This window comes from Fukomys damarensis, unplaced genomic scaffold, assembly GCF_012274545.1.
Source record: "Fukomys damarensis isolate Sample0158 unplaced genomic scaffold, DMR_v1.0_HiC HiC_scaffold_5, whole genome shotgun sequence".
NCBI classification, from domain to species: domain Eukaryota; kingdom Metazoa; phylum Chordata; class Mammalia; order Rodentia; family Bathyergidae; genus Fukomys; species Fukomys damarensis.
Window position 1 is genome coordinate 57,260,854 of NW_022900917.1, and position 25,884 is coordinate 57,286,737.

At 35.9% G+C, this 25,884-nt stretch overlaps 1 protein-coding gene across 3 annotated transcripts in view; it reads left to right on the forward strand.

Moving 5' to 3' along the window:
- The window catches only part of St18 (ST18 C2H2C-type zinc finger transcription factor), a 310,680-nt gene that overhangs the window by 173,963 nt on the left and 110,833 nt on the right, over positions 1 to 25,884 (forward strand). Inside the window, exons 1-2 of one of the 3 annotated variants that reach the window (XM_033760734.1) lie at positions 8,275 to 8,342; positions 10,950 to 11,027. In XM_033760734.1, the coding sequence (XP_033616625.1) occupies positions 10,998 to 11,027 (30 nt within the window). In that variant the 5' untranslated portion in view covers positions 8,275 to 8,342; positions 10,950 to 10,997. Of the gene's footprint in view, positions 1 to 8,274; positions 8,343 to 8,377; positions 8,431 to 10,949; positions 11,028 to 25,884 lie in introns of those variants that run through there. The other 2 variants (XM_033760736.1, XM_033760733.1) reach the window with 2 other exon arrangements.

The following is a 25,884-nucleotide window of genomic DNA, read 5'->3' on the forward strand; positions in this document are numbered from 1 at the left end:
GAAATTAGAGACATTTGTAACTAAATGTATGCAAATTGAAGCAATATTCTTAAGTGAAGTAAATAGGACACAAGTGTAAATACTGGATTTTTTCTCTAGTGTGAGAAACTAAAAGTGCAAATAAGGACTAAAAGGTATAATGGATAATATGAAATAGGAAGAAAGGGGGCAAAGGGAAGGGGAAATGGGAAGGGTGAGGGGAGAAGGAAAGAAGGAATGGAATTTATGTGAGAAAATGGAAAATGAAAACAAATTCTTTGTAGATAGGGAGGGGTGGAGTGGTTGAAGAGAGGGCAGGGGAATAGGGAATAAATAAGAACCAAGATGGATTATGTAAAGTTGCAAATTTCCAGTGATGAATGTCATCATATTGTATACCCTAAATGTACCAATTCAATTAATTTTTCAAAAACTTGTATCTAGAGTATGATAAAAGGAAATTAGACACCCAAGTATTAAAAAGAAATTCAGTCAATTTGAAAAATGGGCAAAAAGTCTGAGCAGACCGTTAATAAAATAAACACATGAATGATGCTCAGTATCATCAGTCATTAGACAAGTGCTAGTGCAAACCACAGTGAGATACCATTCCTCATAAAGATGACCACAATAAAGAAGGTAATATCAAGTGTTGCTGAGGATGGAAAGAAATTGGAGTACGCATATGCTGTTGGAGGGAATGTAAATTATGCAGACACTTTGGAAAGAATTCGAAAGTTTTAAACAGCTAAACACAGGGATTGCCAATGATACAGCAATTCCATTCCAGGTCTGTACATAAGAGACATAAAGACATATGTCCACACAATGCATACTCATATCTATAGCTGCATTAGTCATGAATGCCCATCAAATGAAAAGTGAATAAATAAAATGGTGAATAGCCATGTATATCCACATACTGCAAAATATTAATCAGGAATAAAAAGAAACGAAGTGATGAGTTTTGTAATGTAGATGAATCTTAAAAAGACGAAAGTGAAATTTGCCTGTAATAAAGAACAACATGTTTTATGGTTCCGTTTTTATAAAATATTCCCAAATAGGTGGATTTATAGTGACAGAAAGTAGATTAGTGGTGACCTGGGCCTGAGAGAGGGGACTGAGAAGCGAGAGGGTGGAGAACAGGGAGTGACTGCTAATAGGTAAAATATTTCCTATTGGAGTAAGGAAAACATTCTAAAATTTTGGTGACAGTTATACAATTATGAATATGCTACAAATTTTTAAATTGTGCAATTTAAATAGGAAAATAGTATGATATGTCACTTACATTTCTATGAAACTATTACGTTTTAAATTCCTGGTAGTAGGTGACATTTATTTTGGTTGTACTGATACCCAGTAGAGTCACTGCACTTGATTGGGTGACTTGACTGTCACATGGTTGCTATACCGTTCCTAGAGCACGCCCTTGTGTACCTTGTGTGGGCTCCCTAAGGGTAGAGCTGGGACCTCAGGGTGGGGGTTCATTAGGAGCCTGTTCTCTGTGCTCTCACAGTGTGGGGATTTTCACATCAGCTATGTGCTGCTCCTACGTTTTCCTGCATTGGAGTGTTACCTTTAAATAGCACAGTGAAGTTTTGTACTATGTAATTTATTATTTACAATGCCAAACATATTGTAAAACATTGATGAATTAATATTAACCCACATGCTAGGAAGGAAAGTGGATTTCTGTGTATACACCCCCTCACAGGGGAAACGTAGCTATTTAAAAAGTCCAGTTGTAAAGCATCTAACATTGTACTATATTTAAGCAAGTAGTAGACTGTGGCTTTGCTTTGAGCAATAGGGACTTGGAGAACCAGCATCCCAGGTTAGGGGATTTTACAGGGGAGTGCCTCTCAAAACATTAACATATTGTAAGACAGTAAGGGCCCCCAAAGTGTGTTTAGAGCCTGCTGGAAGAGAAGACTGATATCTTTTATCTCATGTTCCTGATCTGTATAGAAAGCCTAGCACAGTGCCTGAGGTTTGCTGATATTGAAAAGATGTGAGAAAGTTTTAATTCTTTTTTGTTTGTTTGTCTGTGTTTGCAGCTACCCACTTCCAAGGAAGTAAGTTTTTATAAATGTCTGGGTTTTTTTTAAAATCATGAAACCAGAGACTAGTTTGCTTTTATGATACTACCTAGTGGTTTTCCTTAAAAGAATGAAAAAGAAGTATACTTAAACTCTTTTAAAAATGTTAAAATGTAATTCAGCTCTATGAGCAAAACGAATTTTTAATTGGTTAATGTGAAAATGTTGCAAATGTTGTTTTTAAAAGAGTTCCAGGAAAGTATTTGGAGACAAGATTTTTCACTCCATTTTTCATCCTTGCTTGTTTCATAAAAGCTCTCACTAGTGCTGACAGTTGGCTAGCCATTCTTTTAAAATGTAGAAGGGCTTGTAGATTTCAAAGGATTGATTTTTTGATCATTTAATTAAAAAAAAAATACTACCTGGAGTTGCAAACCTATCAAACATCTACTTGGAGTCAGGGATGAAAGTAAGACAATGAAAAAAGCAAAAACCCTGGGTGAGAACAACCTACAGAGAGATGTGTGTGTGTGTGTGCTCGTGTCCAGTTGTGACAGCCAGTAATGGAAACAGAGAGCTTGGTGCCCTGAACTAAGAGACCATTCTGTGTGCAACTCACATGGAGCCCAGTGCAGAATAAAGCTTTCCTAAGCTCCACCCCAAAGTGTGGTTGCCTTTGTCATTTTAATTGGTCTGTGTTTGTGAAGTGGGGCCTCTATTTACTTATAGCTTGGGGCTTGTGTTTACCAAGCCTGGTGGAGGCCAAGTGACAGGGCTCCTGCAAGCTCTCCCGCTGTATCTTGAGGCACTTTTCTTTTCAGTATCTGTGCCTGTCTAATTCGTGAGCTTCTGTGAAGCAAGCACAGGAGGGTACAAGGCCTACAGGGAGGAATTACACCTAATTACTCAAATAATTGCTAGGCTGTTGCCTTCTTAGTCACTGAAAATAATTTCCAGGTCCCTGGCTTTTATAGATAGTCTTCCAGAGGCAGGAGGACACAGCCCCCTTTTTAACTCAGCCCATTCACTCACAAAATCAGAACACTCGAGCTTGCAAAATTAATAAGCACCACTTCCATTACATATATTTTAGGTTGTTGTTGCCGTGGCGATAAAGTCAGGGACATTGAATCTCCTCTGTTGAGCCATTGTTATCATCCCTGGCCATCTGCTGCAGAGGAGTGATATTCCATCTCATTTGCATGATGACTGATATATGGGCGGTTTGGAAGGACATATGCCACAGCAATCATGTGATGAAAATTAAAGTGAAAGTTTTGGGCCCAGAGCCGAAAAAAATCTGTGTATGCGCACGAGGCTGTTGATGTGCAAATGTGAATCATATTGAGAAGGTCTGAATAGGGAGGTGTGACGTAAGGAGGGCTACACACGCAGGTGCTTATCTCTAAGCAGTCAAAGCCACTGGATGTCATATCATGGGAACTACCTTTCAAAGAAACAGCTTTAGTGTGTCCTTTCAGCACACAGGGGAGGAGAGAAATATAAGTTTTGGAAACACACAAAAAAGTAAGTTTAAAACTTTTCAACGGCATCCTTTCCACCCTGATGTTTAAGTCACTCAGACTGTGTGAGCAAGTTTTCAGGTCTTCAGTCATAACAGATACTTTTGTTTCTGGCAGGGGGTTGGTTGGGTGGTAGGGGGTGTTACCAGAGGTTGAAGTTCAGAAGGTTTTCTGATGTTTGTTTTGAACTTGTTTTTGGTTTCTGCTGTGATGTATACTTGACATTATTTAAAATGTTATTTCTCTCTCTCTCTCTTTGGAAAAAAAAGGTTACTGTATCTGTTTTGAGAAGGATTTGGGAATAAAATGTCATGGTGCAATTGCATTTATACTGCATCAGTAACGCCTTTGTTCATAAACATTTTTGAAACCTATGAATTTGCAACAGAAAATATTTGATATGAGATGAGACTGAGCACACTTTTTTCCGCTGCAGAAAAGTAGAAGTAATTTTTTAAGATCACAGAAATTATCAGTGATATCTCAAATTGGACATGTTTCTAGAACTGAAATCTTGTTAGGGTTGATAACATAATTTTACACAAAAAGCTATTATCAAAAAGAAGTTTCATATATTCTTTGTTGAAAAATCAAAATTCTGGTATTAGCTATATGCAAAGAGTTTTGGGATGTCCTTAAGAAATTTAAATTGGTAAGTTGAAGTATTGTACATATAATTTTGTATTCAAAGATTTAGGGCATTGAATAACAGCAGTCTGTCCTTTAAAAATGATACAGTTCATTTCTGATAGATGTGGATGTCAGAAGAGTCTTTAGAAAGTTAAAGCGTAAGATTAGAGAAGGCTGAAGAATGAGAAATACTTAATATCAACCTTGATGTAATTTTGCAGAAGGATGATTTCAGTGAAAGATTTCTTAGTGCAGAGAAAAATTTCAGATACTTAGATAAGTAGTACTTTGGCTCATATTCCTTTTGCCTTAGCAATGCAGCATAAAGATGCTTGCTTTGATATACATGGGACTAATCAAAGTTTCCTTAAAGAGGTGTAGTGATCTTTTTTTCAGTTTTGAAGAACAAAGCAGCTAATGGGAAAAGCATGTAATATAACTTCTCCAGTCTTATTTTTTTAAAAAGAAGTGTGGCTTATTGTCACAAAGAGTTACATCAAAATATCTTAAACAATAACTGACACTGCAAAACCCAATATATTAAAATGAAAATTTTATGAAGAAATCTTGAATATAATTATATGGACTATCTTTACAATGGGGGAATAATAAATTGTAGGGAATAATCAGATTCAGAATCCAAAATAGGACTGAAATTATACTTTCCCTAACTTTGTTTTTATTTTTCCTTGCGAATATCATTTCAGAGTTTCCTACTTTTGTGCTTGTAACCTAAGATTACCAGTGTTCTTTCCTCCTTCTTCTAAATATTCAATTACTCAGTGATGATTATTATGTGGCCTTCTTCGTTTACTACAATATTAGATTAATATAGATTTCTTGTGCCAAATTAGCGGAAATCACTGTTGCACATAAGAGTGATTCACTTTTTTAGTCATATTTATGTTACAGGAGGAGCATCATTTTAAGCTTAAAAGCTTTTATATTCTAAATTTGGATGCACTGCACCTTGGAGAACATGGGGTGGCTGTATTCAAATTATTTTAAAGTGCATTGGAACTTTTATAAGATTCTAATTTAGTTATGTTTAAAGGAGAGTTTTTTTGAGTGGCTGTAATATGTTGTAATATCATGATTTAAAGTTTTGTGGATTCTCTTACAATAAACAATTGCAAAGTGATCTAGAAAAGAATAGAAATATCGGAGCTGTCCATGGTAGCTTGTTCCTTAAAAGTTAACAGTTATAAAATGCATATCTATATACCCTGTGTAATTAGATTTGTCACCATTTTTAAAGGGCAGGATTACATTCTTGTTAGATAAGTTAACCTGGCAGATACAGCCCTTATTTGCACATGATGTAACAATCTTATACCGAAGTTGCAAGACCTAGCCAAACTTTAAACTTCTGTAATGTTAGTGAGTGCTCTTGGATACAGCTTTAAACTATTTATATGTTTATAAACAAAAACTTTAGCTATTAAATATATAACTCTGCATGTTAACATTAATAGGGAGGCACAGTGCAAATAATCTCTATGGTAGTAGAGCAATGTGAACAAACATCAAAAAATTGTAACTTGCATGACTTTATTGCTCTTGAAATTAATTCCTGTCCTTATGTGACCTGCCATGCCTGCTATAGAAATCCAAAAGATCATAATTGTTTGATATGAAATGCAAAAAGAAGAGTTAAATTGAAAGTTTAACATCATGAAATTCAAAATCCCAAGCGGTATATAAACATTAAAAGAAACTTTGGACTGCTAATCCTAGGAAATGAGTTTTATGGATTGAATTCAACAAGGCTTCAGAAATGGTTCCATCTGCTGCCTAGCAGCTGGTGAAAGGATAAATTTAATTCATTAATTCATTTGGAAAAAAGGATCCAAGTAGTAAAGACTTCATTGCTCATAATGCATATAGGTGAAAATACAAACTGAAATCTGGTCCATTTGATCATCCTAGATAATGAGTTACATTGTCACACCTTTTTGGTAAAGGTACTAGTGATTGAGTCAATACGGTGTTTTTTTTTTATGACAATAGCCAATCATTTCCAATCATTTCAATGTTTTAAAAAACTCAGGGAGATTTAAAGTTTCAGTATTTAATCTATAGAACTACAGGCAGTATAAATTATGTACCTTCTCATTTTGCTTAGGTATATATGGGAGGTAGAGTGTATATCTATGATTGTAATATATGCATTTACATATATGCTTATGTACAAATATATTGTTAATTGTATATTCAATTTCAGTGACATATTGAACTTCAGCGACCTATTTATATTGGGCAAGCATCCTCTCCTATTTGTTGAAACGTTCAAAATTATTTAATATTTACTATTAATATAAGTAAATCATATTTAGTTTCAAAATTCATATTTATTAAAAGGTTACAAGATTGGAATAACACTGGTTTCATTTTCTCCTTTCTGTCCTTCACATTGTTTTCCAATCACACCCTGCAGAGGGCTTTAAAGATCAAAAAGTTGTACCTGAAGAAGTCTTTTCCCTTTCCCTCTGCCATGCTAATTAATTTTGCATAAGGAGGTAAAATCCATAAGACATGGGGGAAACGTTTAATACAGGACTTTATATAAATATAGTGAAGGTTTGATGTGAAGTTTTTTGAATCGTTTCCTTTCAACCAGTGCAATAATAAAGTATTAGAAAGTTAATATTGCATTCTTGTAATGTGTAATCATGTTGGTGGATTTTTTAAAAACTGCTAGCATTTTCATAAGAGTGAAGTTTGCCTTAGAAGTAAGTACGTAGCTCACCTTGTCTGAAAAGGTGTTTCCTGGTTGCCAGTTAATTGCTCTGTGATAGAGATAAGAATATCCCAGAGAGCAAGGGCTGCTTTAGTAGCCAGTGTCCATTTTAGCCATTCCTTTTGGATGGTGATTTCATGAATGGTGTTTTGACTTCTCTTTCTCTGTGGCCCATAGCTCACTGTGGTGGGTTTGTTGGATTTACTATAAAGGTTCTGTTTGCACCCTGTGGGTTGGGTTAAGAATCAGGGTTTATGCATTTACTTGTACTGTTGCATTGTTTAGACAGCTTTGGTTTAGTTTTGATCTTTTTTTCTTTTTTCTTCTTTTTTTTTTTTTTGCCTTTGAGGCTCTTCCACAGTGTCAGCTGCTGACTGATAGTAGGAAAACGGCCTCATGGTGTGAATGAAAGGGACCTAGCGGTTGGTAAACAGAGATAAGGAATAAATAGAGCACAGGCAAAAGGAGATAGTTCTGTGGGGGCCCAGATTGCTGCCAGTCTGTTCAAGGGAGATGCAGAGCCTGTCCTTTTCCCAGATTAAATTAGTGTGCGAAATCTCCAGTGACCTCCTCCCCTTCTCCCCACACTCTTTAGCCAAGCTGAACAGCCTCTGCTGTAAAGTATTCATTTTATCCAGGGACAAGCTGGACAATAGAACTCTCCCTGATACTTATGGACAGCTGTCTTCATTCATAGTGCGCTCAGCATTTCATTTTTCATAGGAGTTAAAAGGGTTTTTACCTTGGAACTCAAAGGGGGTTGAAATGCAACTTTGCCAGTTCTGAAAACTGCTTGGGCAGGGGGCAGGTTCAGGAGTGGGGGGCAGCTAGCAGCAAGGAGAAATTGCTCAGGGAAGCGATTATGTTTTGTTGTGCTTTATAGAATTAAGCTAAGAAATTAAATTTAAAAACCTATTTACTTGTTGAGAGGAAAAATCTTTAATCCTGAAAGTTTCCTAAAATTAAGCTCATCAGTGCAAAGTAGACAATTCATCTTCACCCACTCTGCCTTCCTTTTGGCTAAATATACATGCACTTTATTACCTGTGAATAACCACAAGTAAATATTAAGCCTGTAAGGTACTTTGGTGGTCCAATTTTAAAATTTTTTTAGTGATTTACTGCAAATATATTCAGCATTTGACTGATTAAATAGACCTTCGGCAACCTTGAGGGTCACTGCGTAGAGTGTGTACATAGAAAATGCATCAGCCCATTGTACCCTGGCAGCTAATGAGATTGGTCGTTAAGTAAATGACACAAAGCCTACAAAAAAAGCTTACAGCTCACTAGAGTATCACAGAGTGTCCCTGCACACCACACAACGACACAAACACTGGACTAACCTAGCCCACCCTGCTTTATTCTACATCACTGCTTCCCTGATGTCAGCGTGAGAGGCAGAACAAAGGCTAGGAGGCACCGGTAAGTCAGTCTGGCAATTAAGCCCTAGGGAGAAAGTGGAACCAATCTTAGCCTAACGGTGGGGCCGAAAGTCCGTCTTTCTCGACAAGTAGGTCAGGATGAGGGGATTTTGCTATTACGTCTGGAAATACTGCTTCAGTGATCAGCGCTCTTGTTGTGTTGTTTTTGTTGTTTTCCTTTGCCATTTCACAAAAGTTTATAAATTTCAAAAGTCAAGTATACCCCAAAAGGCAGTGAACATGAATTTTAGAGGTCAACTATGTGTTAGAGAAAGGGTGCTTTCACAAATATCTGTCATTCAGGTGCGTGTGCAGGTTTGAAAACTTTCAAATGCATGAGGCAACTTTAATTTTAGTTTGTCCTACTGCTTCTGAAAGGTAATGGAAACGTGGGTCATTAATGTGAGCAAGGAAGTTCATTCTTGATGATATGAAATGTCCCAGCCACTAATATGTATTTAGCATACATAGGATAACCATTTCCTTGATCTGTATCTTAAAAATCAGTCAATCAAACACAACAAAACAAGAAAATAATGCTTCTCTCTTTCTTTCAGTTCTCTTGAATCTGAAAATAAAATCATTGCTGTGAGCCTATAATATTGAATAGGATTAGTGATTATTTCCTTGCTGTACTTGGGGGGAAATCAAAGCTATCTGACACTGAAGCAGCATTTCGTTTGAAAAAAAAAATGCATTTGTAGTATTGAAGTGTAACATTGCAGGATCCTTTTAGAGAAATATGGCAGCAGGAAGTTGCCAGAAAGTCTTATTTGCCTTGCTGAAATGCCTGTCTGCCTTAGGTGTGTGTATTCAGAGGATGTTTAGTTCAAGAGAGGATGATTTTGTTACAAGACATTCAGGTAAATTAAATGTTTTATTCTAAGAATTGTCAGCTTAAGTGTGTTGTCAGTGGTTTAATAAACTCTTGACACTCTCACTGAAAACATTAAAAAAGTATTGTTAATGTAAGTGTGGTGTTATAAGATAGATGTATTCATAATATCAGTGTCAAGGTTCAATTTTTAAAGGCACTGTCATTTAATATTAGAACATAATCATGTGTTCAAGGATTAAAACTATATTATATAGAAATAAGTTTGCTAATTTGCATTACTTACATGAAACATTTTTATTTATGTAAGGATAGAGGGATATTTTGATGCAGAATAAATAGCTTATTAATATTCATGAGAGTCATAATATAGGTTCACGATATGGTCTGAGTGATCACAGGTCACATACTTCTTTACTATTTTTGTCTTGAAGTACTTTTCCGCTTTCAAATGTATTCATAATGTTCCTTTCACTTATTTAATCTGTTTAGGACTAGGTGTGTCTCTGAACAGCAGATAATAATATGTATTTTGAACTCTAAATATTCTTTTCTTAATAAACAAAATTTAGAAAGAAAGAAATTTCCCAAACAGGGTAGTATAATAATGTCTTGTTAATTTCAAGGGAAACCTAGGTAGGGAAGATATATTTTGATTTTACTAAGTTGAGATTTTTCTAATATGTCATTTATCCTCATGTCCTCCCTATGATAAGAAACATGGAAAAATCAAGCCATTTGAAAATGGCTACAGTTGCTACCTAGCAATTTCAGTTTAGGGTAGACTTATGCAACTACTAGTTTATCCTTTCAGGTGTATATATCACATTTTCCTTCTGTGCTGAACATTTGCAATTTGAATATCATGTGCTATAATTTATTTTCTGTAGTTGCAGTGTTCATCCTGTTAGTGCAGGAGTGAATGCCTCAGAAAACACACGATCCTTTTGGATGCTATACACTCCCACTCTCACAGGCGAAGTATAGGGTGGAAAAACTTGCCTGAAGTCTGTAAGTTGCATCTCTGTGGATAAAACTGTGTGGACATACTTTCACAGAAATGTATCTGCCATTCTTCAAAGCAAAACAGGGTTGTGTTGTAATTAAGATCAGAGGGCAGAGATCATTACTTTTGGTTTATGCAAACTTGTTTCTACCAGTATTGGTCTTTCATTTGAAAGGTTTTTTGTTTAGCAAAGAATCTGTTTTTCTTTTTCCTGTTGTATAGTTCCCTTCTTAAAAAAATTTGAATACCTTGATTTTTGTTGAAAGAGGAAACTTTGTATTACTGAACTTTTATCCCAGTTCATATAACAAGTGAATATTAAACTCTTTTGGTTAAAAAGATTTTAGTAGGTGCAAGAGCAATATAGAGCCTTTCTGTATCCTAAGAATACACCATCTAAAACAAGAGATAAGGCTTTGCCTCAAGAATAAGGCAGTTGGTATAAGTACTGTATAAGGGACAAAAAGTCACAAGAGAATCTGCAATGGTCTCATCTCGAGTTTATCATACATTTGAAACCTGGTTCTCCCACTCAATCTGTGGACCCTGGATAAATTCTGTAGCTTTTCTGGGCCTGAGTTTTCTGCTCTGTTTGACAGGGGTCAAAGGTGGTGGTGGGTGCTCCAAGCTCTTGGTGTATCATATTTGGTGTTTTAAACTTGCACTTGGAGTTTAAAAGAGCACGTGGACAGCCACTGCCATGTCACACACTTCCTATGTGTCCACATCCACCAGTTCAGAACTTTTTCTTCTGTTCTCACTTTCAGAGCCCAGATTTTGTGAGATCCCTTGAAGGATTGTGTCTATTCCATTTTATGTGGCTGCATGCTCATGTCAAGCCTAAGGTAACGTGTTAAAAATACTCAAGGCATTTTAATTATACATGATTAAGTAGATGCTTTATATGTACATAGTTTTATTAGTAGCTACCAAAAGAACATATTAGAATTCCATTATCCTTCAGCTTAAATTTTCTGTAAGCCAAAATATTTAATTTCCTTTACATTAAAAAAGAAATATCTAGAATTTAAATAATTATTGCAAAGTTCTTTAACTATTGCGCTTACAGAGTTTATTTCTCATGCTTTTATTAATGATTTTATTGTTTGTAACTTTGAGATTTTTTTATGTTTTTGGCTCAGAATATTTCTTTGCATTGAAACTTTGAATTAAGTATAAATGTTCCCTCTTAAAAGACATTGGTACTGAAAATATTTTGTTTTATTTTACCACCCACATGAAAAAGAGTTTTACTTTGTTTATTATTGAATATTTTGTCTTTAAAATTTCATTCCAGTGAATTAAGTGATATCTGGATTTCCTTACAATAATTTAAATATGATTTGATTAAATTTATAAGTTTTCAGACAAGAATTTAATACTTTTTAGTCTAACTCTTTAGATTTTCGATTATAGGAATAATTTTTCTGATGGGTTTTGACCTGTACAGTTAGCTGCAACTTCAGGAGAATGTTGATGCTAAGAAGAATTTCTTATCTCACATATTTTTTGTCTACAGGAAAATTTTATTAACTCATGAAAACGCCAATGCCTTTGCAATTTTATTAGTAACTTACACCATAAAATAGAATTAAGTTAATAGTATAATAGCTGTTTAGAGCATTTTATTTGATTTATATAGCATAAATACATTTCTAAGTGTCTATATTAAATGCATGTTGTCTAAATATACTTAAAATTTATAATTTTTGCTTTTCTAGTTAAATATTTATTAATTTAAACTAGTCTAAGAAAGAGTTACATTTGATAATTCCAGGAAATACATTGACTTTACTATTTTACCCCCCCAAAAAAAATCTGATTTTTTTTTTGTGGTACACTTTCTTGACTTGTTCCAAAATTTAAAAGTTGCATAGTTAATTCAACTTAATTTTTCTAAAATATGAGGTTTGTCTTCTTTAGGGAGCTTGGCTAAAGGCCAGTGTGTAAAAACCTCACCTCATCCTTCTGTCAGTTGTGTCATTTATGTGTCCAGTTTTTGTCTGTATTCATATTCATGCCTGGCCTGAGACAAAACTTAGTCACCATGACTCATAGTGTTACACAGAACCAGCTCAAAATGAAATGGCTAATTGTTTAAGTAGAATAAACAATATTTTTAGTTTATGATATAGATTCTTAAAGATATTTCAAAAAGAAAGACTTTGTTACTGAAAACAATTTGTTAAAAATACCATAAGCTAGAAAGATGCATCCGCAGCTCGCTTGTTTCTGTATATCTTTGGTATGATTTAGAATGGAGATATTTACCACTTTAAATTCTCCTCTTCCAAATTTAAAACAATGGTAGGGAATTAGTGTTCACATTTCTACTCTGAAGGGTGAAAATGAGGTGAGGATGAAATATGCTCATGAAGAAAATGAAATCAGGAAAAGATTGAGGCTTACAATATGACTCGTCTGGAAAAAGGGCAAAAATTAGAGTATGCAACCTTTTATATACAGAGCGCTTCGTCTTTTTGTGTGTAAAAGATACCAGTGACTACCAAAAGGGTTAAAGAAAATGCATTCTGTTGCATCTGCTTACTAAATCCCTTACTTTAGTAGAAATTCAAATTTTGTAAAGATTATTCGTTTTATTGATGCATATAATTATAATCACAAGCCATCTGCTGATTTGGCAGGCATGGTTAAAATTCTCTAACTCTCATAACCTTTCAAGTACAGTGCCCTTGGGACTCTATTTCACTTTTATATTTTGGAAAACATGTAGGGACAAATAAGGGCGGTCATCTGCAGAATGTCAGACCTGGTGAAATGAAAGAATGGGGATCAGAGTTGCTGTTTTGGTTAATTTTAATGCTAGAAGTTAAATTTTCTTTTTCTTTTTTCACTTCTGCTTCTGACTTCATGAAGGATTACCCTAGTTTCTACGACATATTTGGGAATATTTTTCCTAGAGATTAAAGCTTTGTCATTTTACTCCAAAAGGCAGGTTCCAAGTCTAGCCAATATGAACACACAAAAAACCCTCCCAGAATTGCTTACATTGGCTTTTACAGGTAAATTCAGCATATTTTACTTAGACTTTTTGAACCAATGAAATATTTCACCATTTTTATTTTTCTGAACTAGATTCAGTTGAATAACCTTCCAGTCTAGATTTCCAATTGTAAAACAGTTTGTACATTTTGACATAGACATTTTGATTTAAAGGTCAAATTTCCAAGCACTCCGTTTTTAAGGGGTGTGGTAAAATCATGCACTGATTGCATTCCCATGGTAGGTATCATCATGTGGCCCTTCTTTCCGACTATAAACACTTGAAATTTGCTCAAGTTTTGTGTCTGATTCATTCACTTCTTGGAGAATGTTTCTTCCATAATCAAACTTCATCACCAATAGTATTTCAAGGGTTAGTTTTCACATATTAGAGCTATTATGTAGAACAGGTCACTAAAAAATGCAAGTAAAGTGGAAGGGAATCTAGAGAAGCCACCGGCCCCCAGGGCTTTGCTTTGTCACATAATAGAAACACAGGTACACAGTTTTACTATTCTGCTTCTTTCTCTCTTTCACACACACACACACACACACACACACACACACATACACACTCTGTGAAATCATCAACTAGAGAACTATTTCCTACCATTAAGTAATTAAAAAAAACACCTTATTATACCAATATTGTATATATGGATTTTTTTACATCAATGATGAAATATATGACTATAATTATAGTAACAATAATAACCTTTAACATTTACCAAATGCTTACACCTTGCAAGGCATACTGTTACATTCTTTACATGGATTGTATCATTTAATACTCATCATATTTGCATCCCATCTTTACAGAAGAAGCAGCTGAGGCCAAGAGAAAGGATGTGCTTCCTAGGTCACTGGCATGAGGTGACCTTAGCCCAAATCTAACTGTCTCACAAAACTGTGTTCTTAATCTCTGCCTTTGTTACACAGATTCTGGGAACAGAATATAGGTAAAAAACCAGGGTCAATAACATAGTTTTCAACTGACACAGGGTCACAGGTATGCTTGAGTTTCATTATAGTTAAGTATCACTAAGAAATTTAACCATCGTGATGAAGCGACTGGAGAAATTCCTTTACTTTCCTTACCAACAACATGTCACATTAAGGGTGACCCCAGGATCCTTTTCACCCCTAAATTCTATAACTCTATGAAATGTTTATAATTAAAACATCTACTGAATTTGAAAAATAGTGCAAAGACAGCGTAGGCACTCATTATACTTCTCCAAAACATATGCATTTAGCATGCTAATTAACTTTGATATAAGAACCACATGAGCTTTTGCTCTATGCTGCACATCAGATCAGAAGTTAAACATCTAGCCAAAGAGACAAAAATCTTAGCTCTCTGAGTATAAACATAGATATTAAAACATATGATAATTGAATTTTTTCCTGTACTTATTTTGGTGTTAAGTGGAAAATATTTTTCTATAACGATAATAGTAATGAAATATGTAACATCACTCTTCGAAGTATTTTATAAGCGTACATTCTTCTAACTCTCAAAGCCTCCACCACCACCACAACAATAGCCTATAGTTTAAAACATGCTATCACCCCCTATGCAGAGATGGGAAAGAAGTGCCGTGGGGGTGCCTTGTACCAGCTGTGACTCCATAGCTGCATGGTCAAAGTACAAGTCAACCTAGGTGCCACACATTCTGCTTCTGTGCTTTCTCTCTGTGGCCTTGTCATTAGCATTTTACTTGAAAGAAGGCTCTGCTCCTTAAAAAAGTATTTGGAAACCTAGATTACAGGTTACAAACATGTTTAGACATGCTGTAATATTTGTTTTTATATGTTAGATCTTAATTAGGCAGTTGCTATTACAATACTCATATAGTTTCCTTAAATTACTATAGATGATTAACCTGGGGGCACTTTTTAATCTTTTGCACACACCACATTGAAAATACAATGGTGAGAAAAAACAGTCAAGTTAACGAGGTTTAACAAAAATCCTTTAGAATTGAAACTATAATTAAAATCATTGTATCTTTCTCAGTACCTAGCAGAGAAACTCTAACCATATTGAGAAATTCATGAGTGTTTGTTGAAAAAAAAATTTAAGAATGAAAATTTCTATCATTAAAACCCTTCTCTATAGATATCACATCAAGTTCACAAGTTCAAAATATTTTATCCTAGCCAGATAAGACTGAAAAAGGTGTTTGTACTTCTTATGTATTAAAGCTTCCAGGAGGTGCAGTAAAGAAAATGTAAATAGCTGAGCTAAAAAATTATGAATAGGTTATTGGGGTTCTGTGTAATTCCTTGACTAAGAACTCCTTATGTGCCTGATTGTTTTCTGAAGCACAGAGAATAAATATAGGCCACAGCAGCTGCCCTCCAGGTCCTTGTCAGACAAAGTAGAGCCAAGTGACACAGGTGATGCTCCCACCTTCGTTTGGGCCACTGTTCACATGACAGTACTTTTCTGCCATACCGTGGCCTGTGCAAGCTTAAAACAGGATGTTGCCACATATGGTTCTATTCTGCTACTCAGTCTTAATGTGTACCCGGAGCATCTCGCCAGGCATAGCCAATTCTGTTTATCTTCTAAAAGACAAATCTCCAAAAATATGGCTTACAGGTAGCATCACAGAAGATTTCACTGAAGAGGGACTTAAAAAATCTTGAAACCAGAGTGAGGACGAAGCTCGGTGGTAGGGCGCTTACCTAAATCTATGAAGACTTGCATTTGAGCCCTAATGCTGAAAAAAAGTCTTCTATCTATTCGACAAACTCCTTGAGAGTCCACTGTATTTTAGCAATTGTCCAGCACCAAGGATCAGACATGAGTGCTCAGATGGGTCACAATAGAGCGGGACTTGTTCTATGGAAGAGGCCAGCCCAGAATGTAGATTTGAAATCTCATAGAGTCATAAACGATGGACATTTGACTTGGATAACAAGGTGAATGGTTAACCAAGATAGGCAATTCAGAAGGAGGAGGAAAAGACTCTGGACTTTTGTACATTCTGAAAAGTGAGAAAATCTTGTTTTGTTGTTGTGTATGCAGCTGATCCATGAAGTTCAAAGCTGAGATCCAGGATGAAGAAGAAAACATTTGGATGTGTTCACCAAGGAAAATATATGGAGTGAAAAAAAAGAACCAAAACTGTGGGGTGGGGAGGGCTGCAGGGAATAGCAACTTTGAATGAGAAGATGGAGAAAGGGAACTCAACAAAAAATGAATTTAGAGAAGGCCATAAGAAGCCAAAATATCATGAAAACAGATATAACAGTTTCTCAAAGAAAGACTGGGCAATAGTGTTAATTGCTCAGAAAATGACAATTAAACAGGATTTAATATGTCAGAGGGGGCCTTGCTGGTAGCCAGAAGAACTTCAGTGGAATCAGAGTTTGAAAGCCAGATGGCCATGAGTTGTTTAGGGAAAGAAAATAATGGGGGGGGGGAGTCCAGGAATTTTAAGAAGTTTGACTTTAAGGAATAGAGATAGTGATACAGAGAAGAGAAATATATTTATATGCTAAGAAGAAAGAATCAGAAGAAATAAGAAGTTGAAAAGTTTGAAAAGATGGGTGTAGGAAAAAAAAAAAGAAGAGGACCTAAGAGGCAAATGTAATAAAAGAGAATATAAGCAAAAACCTAACCTCAAAAAGCAGGAGGTTGCTTCCTCCATCTCAAGCACAGGAAACAAGGAAGCATGCTTGCAGGGAGATCGGTTTGCACATGAAAGGATGAGCCGCTAACACTCTTCAGGTGATTGCTTCAGAACAGCCTGCAAAATTAGGTAGCAAAATCCTATATTGACGGGGTAAAATGGCCTTAAAGTGTAAGTTCCTTCAACATGTTAGTTTTTATGAATGATTACATTTTCTTAAAAAGAAGAGATTCCATCTAACTTTTAAATTTTATTTGTAATTGATATTGGCACAGAAACTCAGAAGACAATACAAGAAAACCAAAGAACGGGGGGGGGTAAGGATTTTCCTGTTGGATTTGAGCTATCTTAAAAGATGCAGGCAATTAAGAGGGTTAAAGGGAAAGTGGGGACTCTTCTTCCATCTGGAGCAGTCTGGAAGAAGGGGTAGGAGGATTTAGAGAGGGGAGAGATTGGCTTTTCTCCATAGAGGACACGTGTCGACGAGTGGGGAGTAATGAGCTAGGATCAGCGCAAACAGCACATATTTCTGCAGTTAAATTACTCATTTCTGTATTTTTCTTGGTTCACAGTGGGGCTAGAACTTCATCTACTGGTTCTCTTAACCTTTACCATCACCCATGCTGGACCTATCTTTTTTTGCCCTATTGACTTAGGGCTAGAAACTGATTTCCCTGTTTTATGCCTCTGTTCCAAGCTGTCCAAGAGCTTTCTATCATACATTCAAAAATGTAAATTCCTTACTATGGTCTGTATGGATCCACCTGTTTTTAACAGGCTCATTGAGATATAACTTACCCACTATACAATTTTCTCATTTAAAGTGTGTTTAGTGGCCCTTGGTGTGTATTCATAGTTGTGCATTCATCACCATAATCAGTTTTGAATATTTTTTATCCCCCCTAAGAAACTGCATCTCTTATTCATCACCTTCTCAAACCTTCTCTTTCCAGCTTTAGACAGCTATCAAATCAATCTACTCTGTTTTTGCATATATATATATGCATATATATATATATTGAAGTCACACAATATATATATATGCATATATATATATATATATTGAAGTCACACAATAGATTTTTTTGTAACTGAGCTGGCTTTCTGAGGATAATGTTTTCAAACTCATTCGTGTTTTAGCAGGTATCACTACTTTATTCCTTTTCATTGCCGAGGAGTACTCCATTAATTAGATATACCGAATCTTACTTTCCATTCGTTAGCTGATAGACATTTAGGTTGTTTCTACTTTCTGGGTACAATGAGGAGCAATACTATTAGTATTTATGTACAATTTCTTGTGTAGATACATGTTTCTATGTCTTCTAGTTATATACTTAGCAGCCAAATTGCTTGATTCCATAGCAAATCTATGTTTCACTATTTGAGGAAATGCTAATTGAGTTCCTATGTGGATGAATCAATGTTATATTTCTACCAGCAGTGTTTGAAAGTCTGATTTCTTAACACTCTCCCTAATGCTTGTTGTTATCTGTCTTTTATTATTTCCATCTTAATAGGTATAAAGTAGTTTCTCATTGTGGTTTTGATTTGTTTCCCTAGTGACTAATGATACCCAGAATCTCTTCATGTGCATATCGGTCATCTGCAGATCTTCTTTGGAGAGAAGCCTTTTGCCCAGTTTGTGTTGGTTTTTGTTGGTGTTATATTAGAGCCCTAATTGCTTACACTCTGGCCCATGGTCCTTGCACTCTTTCTCAAATCAACAACAACGGGTATTCCTACCTCAATCTAAAATAGCTTCCATCTGCGGGCCTACATTACTTTCTTGTAGCACTGATCACTGCTTTAAATTGCACTGTGCGCTAATTGACCCCTTGGCTTTGGGCTTTCTTCCCACACTGGAGTACAGTTTCTGTGTTATCTCTTCCTGCATCTCTGCCACTCATCCCATGGTGATGACAGACTGCTGTGATGGAACACATGGGCTTTGGAGCTAGATTCTAATTCCTAGTAGATATAAGATCCTGGGTAAGGACTTAGGCTCTCTGGTTTGATCTCCTCACTTAAAGATAGAATAATTAATAGTCTCTGAATGATATAGTTGTGCAGATTGATTTAATATACACATAGCATTTATAACAGTACCTAACAAAAGCATAAGAATATCAAAAGTAATCAATAAATATTTTTGAAGTAATATTAATGAGTTGTCCTACTAATCACATGTTCTCTTAAAGAACATTTCCAAAGAATCAATCACTCTCATCAACACATGTCCTCATCAGTCCACACAGCAGTAATTTTTGTGGAACCCATACCTATGGGCTCTGTAGAATGACTAGTCTCTATTGGGATCATAGAATTGTACTGAGTGTCTGCTGTGTGTTTTGCCTCCCTCTGCATAACATGCAATCCCACAGCTCTAGAGGGAAGTCCTGTTGCTGTCTCTTAACCAGATGAGAAAACTGATGATTAAGGAGGTTAAAACCCACAGCTCGAGGGAAGTCCTGTTGCTGTCTCTTTTAACCAGATGAGAAAACTGATGATTAAGGAGGTTAAATGCTATTCTGAGATCACAGTGAAGCATCAGATGTAGAATTCAAACGGAGTTCAGTGGTAGTGTAGACAAAAGTATCCCAATTTTGATTCTGGTGCCTTGGACCAGAGCATGTTGTCTCCATCATCTGCCCAACATCTCTCAGGTCGTTTATCACTGTCTTCCCCAACACACCAGTTTTATGGCTGTATCATATTTCAGTCTCCATCAACTTAGTCCTTAGTACTGATTTTTCAGTGTTCTATATCCAGTAAAAATGCAGTACAAAAGATGACATTTCCTAAGCAGCCCATGTGGGTCTTTCTGTGACTTTCTCAAGAAAGACATGCAGACATACAGCTTCCCATCACCCTAAGGCAGAGCAACACAGCGGGAAGAACACTGGCGTCAGATGTGGGTTTGCATGGTAGCTCTTATTAACAGCAAGACTTACATTCACTCAATTTAAATTGGAACTATTGATGTTGACTCCTTAGATTGTTGTGAGATGTAAGTACGTAAGACAATGTAACCATGAGATGCCTAGTCCATTGCCCCAGTCAGTCAGTACCACTGTGCAATTCTTGGCAGCCAATGTTGAAAGCCTCATCTGATGTTGTGCTCATCTGCTGCCTCCTTTGGATCTCTTAGCACCCTCTACTTACCTTCTCCTTGCCCTGAACACCATGATCTAATTTGAAGTCCCTGTGTTCCTAGGCATGTTCATTTATCTGTCTGTAATACATAATCTTGCATTTTGTCCATTATTTTTCAATTTTATTTCCTGCACTTTCAGAAATTTAAAAATTTCATTTTTAAAGCCTTCTTAATATGCCAATCACTCCTATAATGCTAATACATGACTTTCCTGATGATTATAGTCACTGGATGTGTAAATCTCCTACCCATGCATCCAAGTTAATAGTAAAGTGTCTTAAAGATATCCTAGTATTTCTTGTTTTTTGCTTATCTGCTTTTTCTTAATCTGTAAAATGAATCTTAATTTTTAAGTTAACTGCTCATAAGATTCTTTCTTGCTTCCCCAATTTTCATACATAACATCAATAATACAGTGTTATATACATTGAACATTGCATTTATTAGTCTTCTAAGCTGTTCTAAACTATGTTTTCATCAACATCATTTTTACTGGATTTGCATATTTCATCCCCAAGTATTCGATCCATTGTTTTTCTAAATTGCATATCACTGAGGCAGTGGCCTTATTATAATTTCCATGAATTAGTCATCTGATCCTCTTTCAATATGACAGTCCTGTGGCTGAGCACCTGCTCCTGGAGGGGCAGCAATGAAGCACATCCTTGTCCAAGAATCTTGCAGTGTGGAGTAGATGTTGAAGGTGGAAATGTACCCTAGGTGCTCGGGTAGGGCAGGTGGAGCATCTGAGGGGAAAACAAGCCCCAGGCTGGGGCAAAAAGAGTTAACAAGAACACCCATCCAGCTTCCTCAGAATGAGGTCTTTTCATAAGCACTCTTCTCATTCACATTAAAAGCATATCGTATGCATTAGGTCTTTAAAACCAGGGATTCTGTAGCTCTTCTAAGGCATTTTATTCCTGCACATGCTGTTTCAGAAAAATGTAATATAACCTAAAAGTAGGTGAGGTGTGAACACATAGAAACGGTGGTTGTTGGAGTATGCGGAGTAGAGAATGAGATGCTGGTCAAAGGCTGGATTGGGTAAATGATAAATAGTTGAGGTGATGGATATGTTAATTAGATGATTCAATAAGTACACCTTGTATATATTTATCATAGCATCACTTTGTTCCCCATAAATATAGACAATTGTGATTTGTCATTATGTGATAAAGTAGATAAATTTTAATTCATTTTGATTTAAGAATATCAAGAAGGTCAGATTCTCTTAGTAATCTGCCTGTGCTAATGAGAGGCTGTGATGTAGGATCAATTGGTTGATGAAAGCTAGTGAAAATAATACACTGCAATTGGATAAGCATAGGACAAAAAAGGCTGAAGTGACCTATACTGACCCTTGATTACTCACGTGAGATGATAATAAATTCGGATGTCCAAATGACTAGCTCTCCATAGTCAGATTCATGATAATTCCAAAACACCTCCAGGGATCAGTTAGGATCCTGACATTCACTTACAGGCTCAACTCATGATGTCACATATCTTACTTCTAAATTTGTAGGGTTACAGATTTTTCTTTACTTGAACTATATATCCTGGTGCTTGAACTTTGGGGGCATTGTTTTTATCAAACTCATCAGATGGCTCTCCTAAATTATCAAGAAATAAATTCAAATTCATCATTCATATTTCATCAGTATAATCCCAGAACTCTGAGACGCTGAGGCAGGAGGATCGCAAATTGAAGCCAAGCCTTGGCAACTTAGTGACTTAGCAAGTTATGATTTCAAATTTTTTTTTTTTTGAATTAAGAAGAGCTGAGGGTATAGCTCAATGCAAAGGTACTGGGTTCAATACCCAGTACTACCAAAAAAAAATCCTCCCTCTGTCTTGTATTTTAGTATTTTATTGTCTCTGATTTGTACAACAGAAAAGACTTCCATGTTAAAGTGCACAAACGCTGTATTCCTCTATTCACTGAAGGCTCCACCATTTGGCATGGATTCCCCTGTTCCCCAGGAGAATAGAGGCCTAATAAGGACTTGAGGACAGAAAATAAAGAATTGAATAATATTCTATTACATTGGTATTAACCAACTTCTTTATTTGTGATATTATCCTCTTGTATTTAGGTGAGACATACTTTTAAAATAAATACTTTTAAAATAAGTTTCTGGGATAGCAAAACTAAAGCATTCTTCAGGGGCACTGATTGCTTAAAATATCTTTGTATGTATATTGATATTCATGCATAGAGTCCTAGTCTCTCAGTTTTACTGGTGTACTAGGAAATAAGTTTATGTTTCAGAACACAAAATAATCTTTCCTGGTATGAGTGAATCAACACTAAAACTTCTGGTCAGTGAGTAACTTGATGTTTGAGAATCACCGTCCTTTTTTTTTAAAACTAAAACACTCAGCAAATTTTCTTCATTCCATAATTTCTCTTATTACTGCTCTCCTTTATAAAATATGTATTCCAGCAACAATGTTGCAAAATGCTCTTTTGAGAGCTCTAGCACTGAAGTACTTATATGAAATTCAATGCAAATGTGTTCTTAGTATTAGACTAAAAGGTTTTTCCATCCTCCAAGAAGTTTTCAGAATAATGTGTTCTTCAAAATAGCAATAATCAACACAGAACACCTCACATATCTGTGTGTATGAGAAACACATTGTACCATTTAAAAAATAAGTTAAAATTCACTAGCCCTGGTAAAACATTGAGTGTCTTAAGGAAATTTGCATTGTTGTTAGACTTTTAAATTTGTTTTTATGTTATAATTTGTAATTAATTTGTTCTCATATTTTATTTTGCTTTTGGCAAGTTTCAATATTATGCAAAGTCTTAGGTTTATAATTTGTGAGCTTGCACTTGGTAATGACACCTGTAATGAAGAAGTACATAATTGCTGTTTCTTTCTTGACATGAATGGCTTCATCTGAAGGGAAGATCAAGTTCAATAAGCCTTAAAGTGTTTCTCAGAATGTATTTCAATGATAGGCCAGAACATTTCCTTTCTATCTGTTCCGCTCTATCATAAAACATTAAAACCAGGGCAAATAAATAACTCTAGAGTAAAGTGGAAGAGCTTCTGTTCTCTGGGGATGTAGAATACTCAGCCTTTGGCGTTAGGATTCTCCAGGATATTTAACAGGAAACAGTTAAGGCAATGGTTCTAAAGTGTGGTCCCTAAGCCACCATCACCACCAGTATCTTGATTTCTAGGAGATGCAGGTTCTCAGGCTGTGTGTTTCAGGAGCATGGAGTCAGATGTTACAAGGCCTCCAAGTGATCCTGAGTCAGGCTCCTGTTTGAAAGCCACTGTCTGTCACTTGCTAGTCAGCATAGGGCATGGCTCAGCACAAGCCCCCCAGGCCCTTATAAGGAATGCATGATGTCAAGTCAGACCTGGGATGTACCTGTACCTGCAGGATAGCCAGACACCCAGGCGGCTGCAGGCATATTACAATTTGAGAGAGCCACTGACTTCAGATTTTGTGGTTTAGAACCAGCAACTTACCAGTGGGAGAATATCCTTTATTCAGAGGCATTTGGGAGGCTGTCAAAGTAGAACTCTACTGATGCTTGACCGTTTGTATATCCCTCTCAGCTACCTGTGAAATAAAAGGGGAGACATATAAACTCCTTAGCTGCATTGTTCAAAACCACATAAGGGCACACTATTTCTATATCTTGAGATGAAAAACAGAGCCACTGTTTGGGTAAAAGTATTACTTAGGCAGTAAGCCATCTACAGCCATATATTCTGATAATGATCTAGGCACAGGTAAAAGCATAATATTTGTCTTTTTTTTTTTTTTTTGCAAAACTGTCAATATTTCTAACTTAATTTTTCATGCACAAACAAAGCAGTTTCAAAGATCTTTTTCTCTTAGATTGTTTTCTTCCTTTGAATTTAATTTTATCATATGAATTTTCTAAGGACATCTTTTTATCAGCAAAGGGAGCCACAAACTTCCAAAGCTATCCATCTTCCATCCTGTGGGGTGATTGTCATGGTGCTGAGGCATCAGTAGGATAAAGCTTTCTATGGGGTTGACAAAGTTCGTTTCTTTCTGAGGCCTTGGCATTGTTTTACATCTCCGGATGGTGAACCCCATGACCTGGCAGAAAAACAACAGTCGACCAAGTAAAACCTTATTTGTAAAAGTATTTTTAGCCTGGAAAAACATGAGCATTACAGGATTTAAAAACAAAAATCCTTTTGAAATCTTTGCACAACCTCTCCCCACCCCGTATGTAAATAGGACTGTCACTCCTGTGTTTGTCCACAGCTAGAGCTCCAGATGAACCAGTGTAGTGTGCGATGACAGGAACAGCTGACTCATTAGTAGAGAGCAGTGAAAGGTAATTAACCCTGGGAAAAGTACAGCTGCCGTGCGGGCTGTTCCTTTCTGTAGGATCTGATTAGAAATTAGTGTTAAACCACTGATTCTTCTCTTTTTTTTTAAGGCCGTCATTGATAATTCAGTTTCATTCTCAGGTGTGTCCCGAGAAAAGGTTCTCAAATGTAACTTATATGCAAAAGGGCTCAAATCTAAAAAGCATTTTCTGATAACAGTAGACACCTGTTTATTCTGTTAAGAAAGCGTTCTTTCAAATATTATTATATCTTTCTATTGAAGATTTCATAGTACCCCAACCCATATTCTGATGATAGTCAGGTTGTAAATTACTTAAAAGCTTTGTTTTATATAGCTAATAAGCTGTAGATAATTGCCATTTAATTAAGTTTTCTTTTTCTTTTTCCTTTCCATTTTATCTCTGATGATGCTTTCACCCTGTAGCAATGGAAACTCTCCAGTTCAAATCCAATTGCTATTAGGGAAGGTAAGTGAAAACTATTTAAAAGTAAACTTTCCCCCCAAAAGAAGTAATCTCCATCTTTTCTCTTGTCTCTTTTTCCAAAAGATATGTGACTTTTCAATGTCTTTCAAAAATAGGAGAAATTACTTAATTTTAGAAGACCAGAAAAGATGCTTGAGTGTGTTCATTCATGTTAGTATCTTAGTAGTAATTTGGACTATATTCATATATATTTTTGGGAGTACTCAAACCTGTTCTTCTTGATTTATGGCTTCACATATCTGATAATAAGAAATATTAATACTTAAAAACATTCAGTATTCACATGGGGGACTAAAACATGGAATAGACAGGATAATGACCTCAAAGATATCCATGTTTGAATCCTTAATATCTGTGAATATAATCACTGGCATTAAATTAAGAACTCCTGAGAGGCAAAGGCAGGGGGATCACTGCAAGTTCAAGACCAGCCTGAACTACAAAGTGAGTTCAAGGTCAGCTTGCAGTCTATAGGGAGACCTTGTCCTAAAAACAAAAACAAAAACAAAAACAAAAAAACTTTCGCATTGGGACAAATACCTCACATTGTTTAGGGAGGCTTGGCTAGTCACGTGGTCTTTAAGAGAAAGGCACAAGAAAGACTCAGGGAGATATGGTATATTAAGGACTTGATTCAACCCACCACTGCAAATTTTGAAGATGGAGAAAGTGAGCCATGAACCAAAGAACACAGGGCCTCTAGAGGATGGATTGGCTCTCCATTTATATTCAGCAAGGAAACAGGATTCTGCCAGCAACTCCAAGGAGTTAAGAGATTATTCCTCCCTTGGAGCCTGACTTGGTTTTACCCTGGTGAGACTACAGCAGACTTTGTACTTCCAGACCTATATGGTAACAAGTTTGTTCTGCCTTAAACCACTAAGCTTGTGAAAATTTGTTACAGAAGCAGTAGAAAACTAATAAAGCAAATAGGTCAACCAATAGTTAGGATCTATTTTATAGTGGGTAGTTCGAAGAATTTCCTGTGTTTGAATGAAGACAAAAATTGGGCCAAAATTGGTAAAAAAAAAAAAAAAAAAAAAAAAAAAAAAAAAGTTTAT